This window comes from Aquarana catesbeiana, linkage group LG10 (assembly GCF_042186555.1).
Source record: "Aquarana catesbeiana isolate 2022-GZ linkage group LG10, ASM4218655v1, whole genome shotgun sequence".
In the NCBI taxonomy this organism is placed as follows: Eukaryota; Metazoa; Chordata; class Amphibia; order Anura; family Ranidae; genus Aquarana; species Aquarana catesbeiana.
In genome coordinates this window covers 245,860,943-245,878,976 of record NC_133333.1, presented here as the reverse complement: position 1 = coordinate 245,878,976, position 18,034 = coordinate 245,860,943, and the positions used below count along the sequence as shown (strand labels likewise).

The window sequence follows — 18,034 nt, the reverse complement described above, 5'->3', positions numbered from 1 at the left end:
GGAGAAAGAGAAGAAAGATGGAACAGTGGATAGAGGGAGAGAGAAAAGGAAGGAAGGAAAGTGGGGAGGAAGAATAGAAGGAAGGGAAGAAAGAAAGAGGGAACAATGGATGAGGGAAGAGAGGGAAGGAACAGAGGAGGAAGGATGGAAGAAGGGGAAGAAAGAAAGAAGGAACAGTGGGTGGGGGAGAGAGGGAGGAATGAAAGAAATAGAGAAAGAAAGAGGAAGGGTAGATGGAAAGTGAACAGGGGATGGAGGAAGAGAAGAAAGAAATATAGATCATTATATAGATAAATGTTACAAAGAAAGGACAGGAGGGATTGAGGAAAAAAGTATGAATGCAAGAAAGAGAAAAAGAAAGATAAATGGGAGAAAAATAAAGGAAGGAAGGTTGGAAGGAAAACAGGAACAGTGGATAGCGGGAGAGAGGAAAGAAGAAAAGAAGGGAAGGAAGAACAAATGAAAGATAGAAGGAAGGAAGGAAGAGTGGAGGGAGAGGGAAGGAAGCAAGGGTAGAGGGAACAGTGGATGGAGGAAGAGAGAAATGGAAGGAAGGAAACGGGGGAGGAACGATGGAAGAAAGAGAAGAAAGAGGGAACAGTGGATAGGGGGAGAGAGGGAAGGAAGGAAGGAAAGAGGAGAGGAAAGATAGAAGGAAGGGAAGAAAGAAAGAGGGAACAGTGGACGGAGGGAGGGAGGAAAGGAAAAAAGAAAGAAAAAGAAAGAGGAAGGATAGAAGGAAAAAGAGACCAGTGAATGGAGGAAGAGAAGAAAGAAATATAGATCATTAGGTGGATAAAAGTTACAAAGAAAGGTATAGGGGGGATTGAGGAAAAAAGGAGGAAAGGAGGGAGTGGGGGGGGGGGAGGAGGAATGAAAGAAAGTTAAGAAGAAAGACAAATAGGAGAAAAATAAATGAAGGAAGGGTAGAAGGAAATAGGGAACTGTGGGTGGAGGGAGCGAGGGAAGGATGGGAGAGAGGAAAGAAAGTGGGAAGAGTGGAAGGAAGGAGAGAGAGGGGAAAGGAAGTAAGGATAGAAAAAAAAAGAGGTAAAAAGTGGACGGAGAAAGAGAGGAATGGGAGGAAAAGAAGAAAGAAAGAGGGAACAGTGGCGAGAGGGAAGAAAGAAAAAGAAGAGTAAAAGGAAAGAGGGAACAGTGGATGAAGAGAGAGAAGAAAGATAAAAGTTACAAAGAGAGGAAAGGAGAGAGTGAGGAAAATAGGATGAATGAAAGAAAGAGAAAAAGAAAGCTAAATGGGAGAAAAATAAATGATGGAAGGAAAGAAAGAACAGTGGATGGAGGGAGAGAGAAAAGAAGAAAAGGGAAGGAAGAACAAATGAAAGGTAGAAGGAAGGAAGGAAGAGTGGAGAGAGAGAGAGAGGGAAGGAAGCAAGGGTAGCGGGAACAGTGGATGGAGGAATAGAGAAATGGAAGGGAGGAAACGGGAGGAACGATGGAAGAAAGCAGGAACAGTGGATGGAGGGAGAGAGGAAGGGAGGAAAAAAAGAAAGGTGAGAAAGAGAAAGAAAAAGAAAGGGTAGAAGGAAAGAGGGAACAGTGGATGGGGGAAAAGAAGAATGAAAAATAGATAATTAGATATAGATTTAGATAAAAGTTACAAAGATAGGAGGGAGTGGGGGAAAAAAGGAATGAAAGAAAGAGAAAAAGAAAGATAAATAGGTGAAAAATAAAGAAAGGAAGGGGTAGAAGGAAAGAGGGAACAATAGATGGAGGGAGCGAGGGAAGGAAGGAAAGAAAGAGGCAACAGTAGATGGAGGGAGAGCGAAAAGAAAGAAAGTGGGAAGAATGGAGGGAGGGAGAGAGAGAGGGAAGGAAGTAAGGCTAGAAAAAAGAGGGAACAGTAGATGGATGAAGAGAGGAAAGGAAGGAAACGGGAGGAAGGATGAAAGGAAAAGAAGAAAGAAAGAAAGAAAGAAAGAAAGAAAGAAAGAAAGAAAGAAAGAAAGAAAGAAAGAAAGAAAGAAAGAAAGAAAGAAAGAAAGAAAGAAGGAACAGTGGGTGGAGGGAGAGAGGAAAGACAGGAAGGATGAAAGAAAGAAAATGAAGGGTAGAAGGAAAGAGGGAACAGTGGATGGAGGGAGAGAAGAAAGATTAATTGAAGCTACAAAAGAAGGAAAGGAGGGAGGGAGGAAAAAAGAAGGAATGACAAAAGAGAGAAAAGATAAATGAGAGAAAATTTAAGGAAGGAAGAGTGGAAAGAAAAAAGGAACAGTGAATGGAGAGAGACAAGAAAGAAGGAAAGGAAGAACAAATGAAAGGTAGAAGAAAATAGGGAAGAGTGGAGAGAAGGAAAGAAGAAAGCAAGGGTAGAAAAAAAGAGGGAACAATGGATGGAGGGAGAGAGGAATGGAAGGAAGGAAACGGGAGGAAGGATAGAAGGAAGGAAGGGGAACAGTGGATGGAGAGAGGGAGGAAAAAAAGAAAGGTGAGAAAGAAGGAAGGAAGGTTAGGAGGAAAAAGGGAAGTGTGAATGGAGAGAAAGAAGAAAGACAGACAATTAGATAAAAGTTACAGAGGAAGGAAAGGAGAGAGTGAGGGAAAAAAAGGAGGAAAGGAGGGAGTGAGGAACAAAAGAAGGAAGGAAAGAAAGATAAAGGTGGGAAAAAGACAGGAAGGAAGGGAAGAGGGAACAGTAGATGGAGGGAGAGAGGAAAGTAAGGAGGGAAACGTGGAGAAAAGACAGAAGAGAGAGGAAACAGTGGAGGGAGGGTGGAAGTAAGAAAAGGAAAAAGAAAGAGGTGGAGGGAAGGAGAAGGGAAGGATGGATGGAAGTGTAAAGGAAAGGAGGGGGGAAGGAGGAAGGAAAGAATTACTAAAACTAGAGGATCAGTAAGACATCTGAGCAGCTATCATATACTGAAAGAAGGAAACAAGGCCATCCTTCGTCTTCTTGACACCTTTCATTGAAAAGTTTTTTATCCACTAAAAATGTGCGACTTGTCCTGCTTATTATATCATCATTTTCCTGTCTTCTTTCAGTGCATTCTGATTGGTTCCTACAAGGTAACACAGAAAGCTCTTTTTCTTCTAAGACCTACTCATTTATCATTACAGATCGCGGGACAAGAAGGCAATTCCCTTTCCCAGGAGAACCATTATGAGAAAGCTCTGGAATATTTCTCCCTGGCCGTCATCTCCAGCAACAATAACCCCAAGTACCTCCGTCTCCGTGCCTCATGCCTCACCCACCTTGGAGATTATAAAAGCGCGGTGAGCGACATGGACATGGCCATCCAGCGGCACAGCGCAAATGACCTGAGGACTCAAATAGAGGACTTCTGCTTTAAGGGCCGCTTGCTGCTTCTGAACAGGGAGGAGGAGGCCTCTTGCCGACAATATGTGAAGGCGGTAAGCCTGGACAGCACATTGGCGTTGGCTGCCATTAGCGATTCTCCAGGGAGGACAAGGCTGGCGCAGATATTCAGCCAAACGGCACATAAATACTTTGACCAGAAACTGTTGGAAGAGTCCTGGAAGCTGACCGAATGCGGACTGATTATTGGGGAAGACAACCAAGAACTGAGGAAATTGAAGGCGAGGATTAAACGGGAGGCCTCTGGATGTATTGTGCATTGATTAGAAGTGGACTGAAAGTCAAATTTTTGTTATTTTTTTGGTTTAAATCAAATAGGGAATGGTTAAAACCCATATCAATTTTTTTATCATTTATTTATCCCACTGGAGACACAACAGGAAGTCAATAGACATCTTTCCATAGTCAGTGGAAATCCCCTCTTGGTTGTCATCGTAACAGGTGTCCCAAGTGGAAAATGTCCTCTCTGTTTCTGTTCCGGTGACAGCTATGTTGGTTTTTCCATTGCTTTCTGTCCCTGGGGATGATGGTTACCAGGATGAGACCATAAAGTGCAGAAGTGACGAAGAGACCATAAAGTACAATGTGAGAAGAAAAAGTGTCTCACCATTGGGGACACAGACAACAGTTAGCCCCTTCCTGTCCCCTCCAGGTGATAATCTAACTGGGTCTTGATAATGGGAGGTGGAACAGATTTCCCAATCATGTGATCACTGATGTCCCAATAGTTCCTGATCATTAAACAGAGACTGGGAGCTGTTGGTGAAGGCTTGGTTTTTGTGGTGGGAGCATGCAGTAAGCAAAATCCCAGCACAGAAACCCCCATGGACACATATGTGCAGCATGTGAGCGTTAAGGCTCACTCTCCCTGCCACCGTACATATGTGTTACATGGTCCCTGTGATTGGCTGTCACAGTGGTCACATGATCGGGAGCCTGTCCCGCCAGCTCCCAATCATAATCAAGGACCGGGAGCTGTCTAACAGCTTGGTCATTGTGCTGGGAGCATGCTCTTAGCACTATACTGTCAAAAGTATTGGGACGCCTGCCTTTACACGTACATGAACTTTAATGGCATCCCAGTCTTAGTCTGTAGGGTTCAATATTGAGTTGGCCCACCCTTTGTAGCTATAACAGCTTCAACTCTTCTGAGAAGGCTGTCCACAAGGTTAAGGAGTGTGTCTATGGGAATGTTTGACCGTTCTTCCAGAAGTGCATTTGTGAGGTCAGGCACTGATGTTGGACAAGAAAGCCTGGCTTGCAGTCTCCGCTCTCATTCATCCCAAAGGTGTTCTATTGGGTTGAGGACAGGACTCTGTGCAGGCCAGTCAAGTACCCCCACTCCAAACTCGCTCATCCATGTCTTTATGGACCTTGCTTTGTACACTGGTCCAAATCATTTAGTGGTGGGGGGATTATGGTGTGGGCAGGGTTGTTTTTTAAGGGTTGGGCTTGGCCCCTTAGTGAAGGGAACTCTTAAGGCATCAGCATACCAAGAGATTTTAGACAATTTTATGCTTCCAACTTTGTGGGAACAGTTTGGGGATGGCCCCTTCCTGTTCCAACATGACTGCTCACCAGTGCACAAAGCAAGGTCCATAAAGAAATATGGATGAGCAAATTTGGGGTGGAGGAACTTGACTGGCCTGCACAGAGTCCTGACCTCAACCCGATAAAACACCTTTGGGATGAATGAGAGGGAGGACTGCAAGCCAGGCCTTCTCATCCAACATCAATGCCTGACCTCAGGAATGCGCTTCTGGAAGAATGGTCAAACATTTCCATAGACACACTCCTAAACCTTGTGGACAGCCTTCCCAGAAGAGTTGAAGCTGTTCTAGCAGCAAAGGGTGGGCCAACTCAATACTGAACCCTACGGACTAAGACTGGGATGCTATTAAATGTCATGTGCGTGTAAAGGCAGGCGTCCCAATACTTTTGGCAATATAGTGTATGTGTTACATGGTCCATGTGATTGGCTGTCACAGTGGTCACATGATCGGGAGCCTCTTCTGCCAGCTCCCAATTATAAACAAGGACCGAGAGCTGTCTGTGACAGCTTGGTCACTGTCCTGGGAAACCTCAGCCCCCTCATGGATGTATGTGTGCAGCGTATGGGCATTAAGAATCACCCTCTCAGCTCCCACAGATGAGCGTTATATGGTCAGCAAGAGGTTAAAAACCTTTCCTACTTCCAAAAAAATAAAAATAAGCTCACATTTGGTTGAAACATCAATGCTTCTGGTTCATCTATTACTGGATTTATTCTTATTTATATTGAAAATAAAATCATAGCTGTGGAGACTTTTTATTTTTATTATTCAATATGCAATATGTATTATTATGTTATATTATGTGTTAATGTATTATTTTATAACACAATAAATCACAAAGAAATCCAAAACTTGGTCTACATCCATTGAAAGTGTATGGAAACCCCAACACTGAGCTTCTTTTATTGGCTCCCTTTTAATCCATAAAAAAAGGAACTCCAGGATTTTTACCTCAACTTCAACTCCCCGCTTCCCCCCAAAGACCCCCGGTATCCTTTATAAAAAAAAAACAATAGCATGCCAACAGGACTGCAGGAAAGAAAGTAAGCTAACACAACCGAGCTCATCCCAAGTCCTGAAGTATTGGAAGCCTAGCTTGTGTAATGATGCGGCCCCTAGAGGAGGCGTGTAAATCACAAAGGATGAAATTTAGCCAGCAACTCAGTGTCATCCAACTAGGGTAACTCTTATTGGCTACATCGTCAATGCAGAATAAAATATGCTAACGCGTTTCGGCCATCAGACCTTCATTTTAGCACCATAATCATAGGTGCTATGATTAAGGCCTGAAGGCCGATACGCGTTGGAGTATTTTATTCTGCACGGACGTGCTTGTAACTCCCCCCCACCGCCTCACCGATCACCCCTGACTGTCCCCTGTGTCCTCCTCCGTGTTCCTTCGATCCCCCTCTTTGTGCTTCTCTGGTCCTACTCCAGTCCCCCTCTGTGTCCTCCATGCTCCTCCAGTCTCCCTCCATGTCCCCCGTGCTCCTCCAGCCCCCTTCCGTGCTTCTCCAGTCCCCCTCCGTGCTCCTCCAGCCCCCCTCCATGTCCTCCATGCTCCTCTGGTCCCCTGGTCCCCCTCCGTGTCCTCCAGTCCCCCTCTGTGTCCTCTAGTCCCTCTCCATGTCCTCCATGCTCCTCCAGTCCCCCTCCGTGCTCCTTCAGTCCCCCTCCATGTCCTCCATGCTCCTCTGGTCCCCCTCCGTGCTCCTCCATTCCCCCTCCATGTCCTCTGTGCTCCTCTGGACCCCCTCCGTGTCCTCCATGCTCCTCCGGTCCCTCTCCATGTCCTTTGTGCTCCTGCGGTCCCCTCCATGTCCTCTGTGCTCCTCCTATCCCCCTCCATGTCCTCCGGTTCCCCTCTGTGTTCCTCCGGTACCCCTCCATGTTCTCCGTGCTCCTCCGATCCCCCTCCATGTCCTCTGGTCCCCCTCCATGCTCCTCCAGTCACCCTCCATGTCCTCCGTACTCTTCCAGTCCCCCTCCGTGCCCCTCCAGTCCCCCTCTATGTCCTCCATGCTCCTCTGGTCCCCCTCCATGCCCTCCATGCTCCTCTGGTCCCGCTCCGTGTCCTTCATGCTCCTCCAGTCCCCCTCCATGACCTCCTTGCTCCTGCGGTCCCCCTCCATGTCCTCTGTGCTCCTCCGATCCCCCTCCGTGTCATCCGGTCCCCCTCCATGTCCACCGCGCTCCTCCGGTCCCCCTCCGTGTCTTCCATGCTCCTCCTGTCCCCCTCCATGTCCTCCGTGCTCCTTCAATCCCCCTCTGTGCTCCTCCAGTCCCCTTCCATGTCCTCTGTGCTCCTCTGGTCCCCCTCCCTGTCCTTCGTGCTCCTCCAGTCCCCCTCCATGTCCTCCATGCACCTCTGTCCCCCTCCGTGCCCTCCGTGCTCCTCTGGTCCCCCTCTGTGCTCCTCCCCCTCCCTCTGTCCTCCTTGCCCCCCCCCCCCGTCCTGGACCTGTCAGGATGGAGAGCGGAGGAAGGAGCCGGTAAATAAGTAATTTATTGGCTCCTTCCTTTTCTGAATGCACAGAGTCAGTAACTCTATCCATTCATAACTGAGCATCATAAACTGTGTTTACTCTGCTTCAGTTTATGAATGGAGAGGAGCCTCTGTCTCCTCTCCATTCATCCCCAGTGCAGCTGAGGCTGCTTAGAAAGGGACTGAGGAATCTGTGTCCTCAGTCCTTTCTCTTTCTCAAAAGGGGAGATGTCAGGGAGGGGGGGTTTGGTGAAATGATATTTCACCAAACCCCCCTCCCCCAAACAGGACTGATAAAAAATAATAATAATAATAATAATAAAACAAAATTGTAATAAATATTTAAAAGTTAAAATTGTAAAAAAATAATTAAAATAAAATAAAAAAAACACTGATACTTCCCCCCCCCCCATTGTAAATAAATAAATAAATAAATAAATAAATAAATAAATAAACAAAATTTTAAAAATGTAATTGTAGAAAAATAAAATAAATAATAATAAAAGACGACACAGTACACACATCATCAGTGCCCATCAGTGCTGCATATTAGTGCCACTGTCACATGACATTAAAAAAGTATCAGTTATCGTTATCGGCGAGTGCTTGAAAAAAGTATCGGTACTTGTACTCGGTCTTAAAAAACCCTAGTTTTATCCTACATATGAAATTGATGATCATTGGCACCTGCTTGGTATAATTGGTTAATCAACACCTGACTCTAATCCTACAAAATCCCTGACTTTGTGCAAGTGTAAGAACTGATGCTGGTTTGAACCCAAAGGGTAGCCACCCCAAATATTGATTTAATTTAGATTTTCTTTTGTTGGCTAACTTTGCATTTTGTAAATTGATAAAAATAAACAATTAAAATAAATATTTTTGAAAGCATTTATACTAACGGTGCAAAATTCGGTGACAAAACCAAAAATCCAGGATCCACTTGGCTGAAACCCAAAATAGACAGTTTTAAAAAAATATATATATTTTTTCATAAATAATTGTATTATATTTGACTTTTTAATTACCAGTAATAATATGAATTTAAATGAATAGGAATTTCGGCCATTATCGGCATCTTTTTTCAGTATCAAAAATACTGCTTGCTGCATTTTTGGTGCACACACTGCGTTTTTACCTTGCAAGAAAAATGTTTCCCTGGTTTCCTCAATGATCTGTAGCTCCCCAGTGCCGGCAGCACTCATGCAGCCCCAGACCATGACACTCCCACCACCATGCTTGACTGTAGACAAGACACACTTGTCTTTGTACTCCTCACCTGGTTGCCGCCACACACGCTTGTCACCATCTGAACCAAATAAGTTTATCTTGGTCTCATCAGACCACAGGACATGGTTCCAGTAATCCATGTCCTTAGTCTGCTTGTCTTCAGCAAACTGTTTTGCGGGCTTTCTTGTGCATCATCTTTAGAAGAGGCTTCCTTCTGGGATGACAGCCATGCAGACCAATTTGATGCAGTGTGCGGCGTATGGTCTGAGCACTGACAGGCTGACCCCCCATCCCTTCAACCTCTGTAGCAATGCTGGCAGCACTCATACGTCTATTTCCCAAAGACAACCTCTGGATATGACGCTGAGCACGTGACCTCAACTTCTTTGGTTGACCATGGCGAGGCCTGTTCTGAGTGGAACCTGTCCTGTTAAACCGCTGTATGGTCTTGGCCACCGTGCTGCAGCTCTGTTTCAGGGTCTTGGCAATCTTCTTATAGCTCTTCTTATGCTCAACTACACTGCAGAATGCATGAGCTTCATGGAAAATGTAGTTCCAAGGTTCACCATCACTGGCCTAGGCCATCTTTATGTAGAGCAACAATTCTTTTTTTCAGATCCTCAGAGGGTTCTTTGCCATGAGGTGCCATGTTGAACTTCCAGTGACCAGTATGAGAGAGTGAGAGCGATAACACCAAATTTAACACACTGTTATACAAGCTGTACACTCACTACTTTACATTGTAGCAAAAGTGTAATTTCTTCAGTGTTGTTACATGAAAAGATAGAATAAAATATTTACAAAAATGTGAGTGTGTGGGTGAACTCACTTTTGTGAGATACTGTATATATATATATATATTTTCATGAAGATAATGTTTGGTGTAACTGGGAATGCAGTTACGACGAAACACATTGGGTGGAGCTGTATCTGTGACGTCATCATGCATGCCGGCAGGTCCCTGCAGCAGAGCACATTTGTGTTTCTACCACTTGTATTACTGCTAAAAGCTAAGTGCAATCTTCCTTTCATTAAATTTGATTTTAAATATACTGCACCATGAGGCTTCTTCTTCCATTCTTTATTCTTTGATGGGTTATGTGCCTGAAAGGGATATGTGAATCATAAGGTTCCGGGTCCTGAGCTCTTCTGCGGTGGAACTGAGCGTTGGAGCTGGCCTGTGGAGTCTTGTGTTTTTTTTTTTTTTATATGCATTTTCTGATTTTTTCATTCATTTTACTTCATGTGCTTTGCATTTCGCATTGAATTTAAAGGGACATGCATAACTCTTTTCTAGGTTAATTTTAAGGACACATAATAACCTGCAAGGAGAATTTGACGTGACTGATTGCCATTAGGCGATTTCAAGGCTGCTCGCACTACGCCATCCTTTATATTAAAACAAAAGGTCACTTGTAATAAATTATAATAGGGGTAGCAGTCGGCCTTATTAGCTGTGGGTGGGGCTGACCATAAAAACCCTCCGGGGCTCAGAGTCTGTAACTCAGCGATAAATCAGGCAATCACCTTCAGAAGCAGGCGAGAGGTTTGGCGTCAGCGGCTAAATAATGAGTCATGAAATTCGCTTTGATGTCTTTTTTTTTTTTTTTTTATCACCTCGGAATTGTGACAGAGAAATGAGGAAGACACTAAATGCTATGAAGGCATAAAAAAAAACAAAAAAGCAAAAAAGTAAAAAAAAATAGAATTAAAACTGACCGGTTTCATCTGCATCGGAAAGTGGAAGAGTGCATAAAGTGAACGGCGGAGGGGAAGCTGCATAAGCAATGAAGGGTTTTTTTTGGTAATAATTGGTATTAATAAATAATAAGACCACTTTGTAAAAAAAAAAAAAAAAAAAAAAAAAGAATATATATATATATATATTTTTTTTTTAATTCTTTTTTGTTAATCAAATGTTTCAGACTGTACAAACTAATGATGAACGGAGTAATTTTTGGAGTCAATAGGGAATGTGAAAATGTGTATAATGCAAAGAAAAAAAAAAACACGATGAAATAAACTGCTGTAAATTAGACATGTGCAAATCATTTAGTTCCGAATTAGTATTTTTAACAAATTTCGACAAATTAGTTAATTTGGAAATATCCGAATTAACCAAAACCCCTTTAATGAGTTTTTCAGAATATTCGAAAATTCGTAAATGCGTAAATTCGAAAATTTGAACATTCGGAAACTCGTAAATTCGTAAATTTGAAAATTTGAAAATTCAAAAATTCGGAAACTCGTAAATTCGAAATTCGAAAACCCGAAGATTTGAAAACGTGAATTAATAACTAATTAATAATAACCTAACTATTACTAACTATTAAATTATAGGTATTGGAATTTCCTTTCAAATTTGGCTGTTAGTGAAGGTAACGAATACAGATTTATCCAAAGTTTTCGAATTATCCGAAATAACGAATGCCGAATCTAAACGAATGGAATGTAACGAGTTAATAATAATAAATGACAATAATAATAAATAAAACTTTTTATTATTTTTATTATTAATTTGTTTCGTTCCATTCGTTTAGATACGACATTCCTTATTTTGGATAATTCGCAACTTTGGATAAATTCGTATTTGTTACGTTCACTAACAGCCAAATTTGAAAGGAAATTCCAATACCTATAATTTACCTATAATTTAATAGTTAGTTATTATTAGTTAGTTAGTTAGTTAGTTATTCTTTCGAATTTTCGGATTTTCTTTCTTATTTTCGAGTTTACAAATTTTTTCATTTTTAAATTTATGAATTTTAGAATTTACGAATTTTAGAATTTACGAATTAACGCATTTTAGAATTTTAGAATTTTCAAATTTACGAATTCACAAATTTACCAATTTAGAAATTGTAAACATAACGAATGACCCGAAAAAAAATAACAAACAAAATGAATGAAACAAAAACGAACAAATTTTCCGGCAGTGCACATGTCTACTGTAAATAACCCCCCCCACTCCTACCCAAAAAAAAAAAAAATCTCTAAATAAAAGGAGGAAATGCTTCACTGCTCCTTCTCAGTGTATATTCAGTCCATATATTAAGTCCATCTCCAGAGATATTAATGTTCCTGTGTCCACTGTGCGCAACATTGTCAAGAAGTTTACAGCCCGTGGCACTGCAGCGAATCTCCCGGGACGTGGAGGAAAGAGAAAAACTGATCAAAGATTGCAACAAAGGATTGTTGGAATGGTGGATAAGGAACCTCGGTCAACTTCCAGACGAATTCAAGCAGTCCTTCAGGCACGGGGGACAACTGTGTGAGCTCGCCATATACGTCGCCATCTGAATGAAAAGGGTCACTATGGTAGGAGACCCAGGAGGACCCCACTGCTGACACAGAATCATAAAAAAAAGCCAGATTGGAGTTTGCCAAAACTTACCTGAGGAAGCCAAAATCCTTTTGGGGAAATGTGCTGTGGACAGACGAAACAAAAATGACAGCTTTTTGGTAAAGCCCATCAGTCTACTGTTTTCAGAAAAAGAAATGAGGCCTTTAACCACTTCCCTTTCCGCGCTATAGCCAAAAGACGGCTGCAGCGCGGACTTGATTTGCCCGGGAGGGCTTCCCTGGACGTCCTCCCGTGCTTGAGCGGCCTGTGCGCCCCCTACAGGGCACACGCGGCGCCCTCTGTGATCACCGAGTCTGAGACTCGGCTGATCACAGATCGGAGTAAGGGGTCGATTCCGACCCCTTACCACGTGATCAGCTGTCAGCCAATGACAGCTGATCATGTGACATTAACAAAGCCGGTAATCGGCTATTTTTCAGCGTGAGGAGAGAAAAAAAAGCTGATCATTGGCGACTGCGAGAGGGACATCGGTCCCTGACGTGGAGAGGCTTCTGTGCCCACCAGTGTCACCTATCAGTGCCCACCAGTGTCACCTATCAGTGCCCACATTGCCACCTATAAATCACCAAACAGTGCGTCATCATCAATGCTACCTATCAATACCACCTACCAGTGCCACCTACCCGTGCCCATCCGTGCCACCTACCAGTGCCCATCAGTGCCACCTACCAGTGCCCATCAGTGCCACCGACCAGTTCTCATCAGTGACATCTATCAGTGCCACCCATCAGTGCCACTCATCAGTGCCACCCATCAGGGCCCATCAGTGGCGTGTTATCAGTGCCCATCAGTGCCATCTTATCAGTGCCCATCAGTGTCGTCTTATCTGTGCCTATCAGTGTTGCCTTATCTGTGCCCATCAGTGCAGCCCATCAGTGCAGCTCATCAGTGCAGCCCATCAGTGCCCATCAGTGCAGCCTCATCAGCGAATATAAATGAAGGAGAAAAATTACCCGTTTGCAAAATTTTATAACAAACTATGAAACATGTTTGTTTTTTTTTTTTTTTTTTTTAATTTCTGTCTTTATTTAGTTTGCTTAGCAAAAAATAAAAACCCAAGTGGTAATTAAATACCACCAAAAGAAAGTATCATTTGTGTTAAAAAAATGATAAAAATTTCACATGAGTACAGTGTAGCATGACCGCGCAATTGTCATTCAAAGTGTGACAGCTCTGAAAGCTGAACATTGGTCTGGGCTGGAAGGGGGGTTTAAGTGCCCGGTAAGCAAGTGGTTAAATGAGAAGATTACAGTCCCTACAATCACGCATGGTGGAGGGTCACTCATGTTTTGGGGTTGCTTTGCTGCTGGCACTGGGATGTCTTGGCCGTGTGCATGGCATTATGAAATCTAAACACTACCAAAGAATTCTGGGGTGCAATTTAGGGCCCAGCGTCAGAACGTTGGGTCTCCATCAGAGGTCTTTGGTCTTACAGCAGGACAATGACCCAAAGCACACGTAAAAAAGCACCCAGAAATGGTTTAAGACAAAGTGCTGGAGAGTAATGAACTGACCAGCAACAGGGTGGATAAATATCGAAGATTTTTTTTAATCAAAAAATTCAGATTTTTTTTTTAATTTAAATCGTATTTTTTTTTTTTTTTTTTAATCACATTTTTTTTTAATAAAATGCTTTTTGGAGTAAAATCTATCTAAAGATAGTTTTCTATTTAAGATACATTAATAATTTTGTTTATTCAGCTTGAAATGGAGCTTAGTTATGTGGCATGAGGCTGTTTATTTTGCAATATTTACATTTTTGGTAAACTCATTCAATGAAGCCAAGCCCTGCAAGCTGAGATAACATGCATACCTCCCAACATTTTGAGACGGGATTGAGGGAAACCTATTAAAAAATGTATGTAGGCATAGGACACTCCCCCTGCCACACCCCCTTAAAGGAGAATTAACCAAAAAAAAAAAGGTTAATTTAATCCACGAGGATTTTTTTTATACCACTACTATTTCTTTTTTATTGGCTTTTATAATGTAAAAATGCAGCAATTTAGAAATTGGATGAAAGGTTTAGCACTGGGAAACACACTGTGTAAGATGTGGCTTTTTGTTTCCTCCTTTTTTTTGTGTCATACCAATACAAACAGAAGAACATGCCTTAACATTTGTAATTGCAACAATTTTCTGGGCAAAGCGTTGCATGATCTTGACAGAAATGCCAGGGGGTTCCAATATTTCTGCCCATGACTGCACAAGTCCACTCTCTGGCCAACCCATTGAAAACAATGCCCTCCCTGTGAGGCTGGCATCTTATCTCAGAAACTGCCAAACAAAGCTAATTCTGAACACTGCCACTGATTCCTCGCCCTGGAAATGCCCCTTGTCTGGCTGTCATTCTGAACCCTTTGGTTTGATACTGAGTCATTCGACAAGAATATATAGAGAAGAATTTTTTGTTTTCTTCCGGGTCAGAAAGATGTGATGCCAGAGGGTTAGCATAACAGCCAGGCGACTAGCATTTTAAGAAGGGGCTTGTGGATTTATTTGTGGAAGACTTGGCTGAGCCAACTACAGAGCTCCCCCTAGTGGTCAATCTATAAATCTCTATAGTTAACACTGTAACAAAAAATATGGATGAGAAAATAAGTAGAAATGTGAAAGTCAAATAAATAATGACATTACACTGCAAATATAGGGCAATATATGCTCCCACTGAAATACACACTACTTTCCCTTTAAATGGAAATCTAGGTAAGCCCAACACAGATACTGTACCTCAGAACCAGGACATGTTTCCACCCCCCCCCCCAACCCCCATCCACCATCTTCCCAGAGTTCTCTGATCTGAGCAGAAAACACGAGGATACATTTACATAAGTAGGTCACCCTCCAGTGCTCTGATCCATGCACCACTTTACATGTTTTTGCATATGCCCATTGTAAACAAGATTTCCCAAGAAGGCAGAGAGAAATCAAAGGTGAAAGTGAATGGGAAAGATAAAGTTCACAGAGAAAGAAAAGTCTGAGATTGTTCACAGAGGGATCTCTGCTTCAAGGGTCAATCCACCTAAAATAAGTAATTCATTGGTGGATTCCAGAGAGGTGAACCTTGTAACAGCGTATTTTATCTCTAAGAGACTTTTCTGGCAAGATCTTAGTACTGAGTTCAGAACTACTGTGACCATCTCGAGGAGTTCCCACCATCTATGTGCTGAGTTCCTGGGTCTGTACACCTGTTGTTTTCATTGTGAGGGTTTCTACCATCCCTGTGCTGCGTTACCAAATCTGAGCACATGCTGTGCCCATTATGAGGGTTTCCCACCATCCCTGCACTGAGTTCCCAGGTCTGTACACCAGAAGTGCCCATTATGAGGGGGTTCCACCATCTCAGTGCTGAGTTCTTGGGTCTGTACACCTGCTGTACCCATCATTAGGGGTTAATTTTGTTTATTGAAAAATCTTACAAACAACTTATATACAATAAAACCATAATAAATAAATAAAACATATTTACAAAATAATTGAATTTGATAATACAAAACAAGAACATTATAAATGGTACAAACCAAATTGCGCACTACATAATCCCTACGGGAGAGCCAGACTAAGGAACATCACCGTCACCATGCATGTAGCCTTTTATCAAAAATATATTTCATCTTGAAAATCTAGGGGAGTGAATCAAGAATACAAAGAAAAGCCGCACACCCCGAGATCAACAGGCAGCAGCTACAGAGTCCTGATATTCCTCCACGCACTTATCCAGGCCTCCTGCTGCCACCTGCCTTTCTCAAGACCCTGAATCTACCCAACCTCACCCAGAATGTCCTGCACCACTACTTCGACAGGGAGGATTTTACCCCGTAAGGATACCTGACACTGTGCACTCCACGTGAAATAACGGACTACCAGACTAACTAAAAAAAGTGTTTCCAAATCATAATCCCGACGAGTCTGTAATGCCCCATACACCCACTCTGCATAACTCATATGGGGGAGGAAGGGTATACTCAGAGCCCTCCCAACCCTCTTGCACACCTCTATATTAAAAGGGCATTGAAGTAGAAAGTGATCCATGGACTCCACCACTCCTCCACACTCCACTCTCGGGCAGCCCCGATCACTCATGGAAAGAAACTTCAAGTTGCCCTTCACATATAGTTTTCCATGAAAGGTAAGCCAAGCCTGATCCCTAAACTTCATTGGGATTCTCTCCAAATTAATCAATCGCAAACCCACCCCCAAAACCAGGCTTGGGCAATCCCTCAAGGCCAGTGGCTCGCAAAAAGCAGAGCTCATGATCCGCTTCTCAAGAAGTTTCCTTGGAAGAAATTTGACTTCTCCTGCTGTTACTTGCCACTGCCGAAGCATTTTCAAACACGGGGCAACATAAGCCGGGAGCTGTTCATGCTTGACCCTCAGGCTCTTCACTGGCCCACCATTTTCCCAGTCTCGCAGAAAGGGCCTAAACCAGGACTGGAAAATACCAACCCACCCAGGCGGTCTCTCTGCCAACATGTTACCAACATTGTACTTCACAAACATCAGAGAGAAAAAGACTACAGGGTTGACCATCCCCAGACCACCCTCCCGCCTAGGAAGGTAAGTCACATTCCTTTTGACAAGGTTTATTCTGTTCCCCCATAACAGCTGGAAGAAACAACTATAGATCCTGGTATAGAGAGAAACTGGCAAAATGCAAACAAAACTGACATACAAAAAAATCGGAATCAGGTAAGTCTTGATCAGATCAACCTTTTCCCTCAAGGAAAGCTGCCAACCTTTCCAGCTTGCCACCTTGGCATCGGCATTCTCCAGCCTGTTCACCCAATTTGCATGACCATAGTCACCTGGGCCGAATTCAATGCCTAGAACTCGAATTTTTTGTTGGGGCTCCGGGAAGTCATCCGGGAGAACAAAGCTCTCACCTTCCACGCCCATCCAGAAAGCTTCACACTTGTCCTGGTTGACCTTTGAACCTGATGCCCTATCACTGAGACCACCTCCTGCGCCTCCGCAGTCCCAGAGATAAAAACAGAAACATCATCAGCATAGGCCACAACCTTCAAAGGAGGCTCACCAGCGATGCCCAAAGGTACCCCACACAATGGTCCACTCTCTAGCCTTCTAATGAAGGGGTCGATTGCAAACACATATAGCAGAGGACTCAATGGACACCCCTGACGCACACCCGAGCCGACCCAACCATTAACCAGAGGAAAGCTTTCAGCCCCTTTGTACAAAATCTTGAGCCAATCAATGAAACCCCCCTCCAGGCCATATTTGTCAAGAAGGAGCCACAAGTACTCATGATTAACCCGATCAAAGGCCTTAGCCTGATCCAATGTCAGCAAAAATTTACCCCAACCAGCAGCCCTACAATGCTCCAAGGCCTCCCGGACAGCTAACACCGCTGAGAAAGTGCTTCTACCTTGGACCGAACAGTGCTGGTGGTGGGATAACAAACTGCCTGCAACTGGTGATAATCGCCAGAAGAAAATCTTTGCCAGTATCTTCCTATCGACATTAAGAAGGCTAATGGGGCGCCAATTCCTAATCATCGAAGGATCTTTACCCTTTGACGGAAGGATCACTGCAGATTGCCTCATGGAGGGAGGGAGAGAACCCTCATTCAAACAGCCATTAAAAACCTCCGCAAGGTAGGGAGCCAGGATCGTCTTAAAACATTTATAGAACTCGGCTGTCAAACCATCTGGCCCTGGAGTTTTTTTGATGGCTAGTTTATCAATAGCCTGAATTACCTCATCTGCAGTGATTTCATCTGTCAAATTCATCAAAGGAACATTACTTTCCAGTCCTGGTGTAGAGTCCAAAAAACCCAACATCCTTGTCCGATCAAGGTTCCTTCCTCCCAGGAGATCGGCATAGTATGACCTGACAACCTCCAGGATCCCTGACCTAGACTTCGTCAGAGAGCCCGTACTGTCCCTCAGGCCATTGACCGTCTTAACTGCTACGCTCTGTTTACAGTTCTGGTAAGGGTCAGGCGAATGGTATTTCCCATAATCCCTCTCCTGAACCAAAGAGGCGTGCCGGTCATATTGATGTCTCCTAAGGAGGAGCTTCACCTCAGAGATCGCCCCTGAATC

The 18,034-nt window shown here is 43.4% G+C and overlaps 1 protein-coding gene across 1 annotated transcript in view; it reads left to right on the top strand.

The window, feature by feature from the left end:
• The window catches only part of TTC34 (tetratricopeptide repeat domain 34), a 43,860-nt gene extending 39,438 nt beyond the window's left edge, over positions 1 to 4,422 (top strand). Inside the window, 1 exon segment of the mRNA XM_073601164.1 lies at positions 3,079 to 4,422. Coding sequence (XP_073457265.1) covers positions 3,079 to 3,600 — 522 coding nt within the window. The 3' untranslated portion in view covers positions 3,601 to 4,422.
• Positions 4,423 to 18,034: the final 13,612 nt, after the last annotated feature.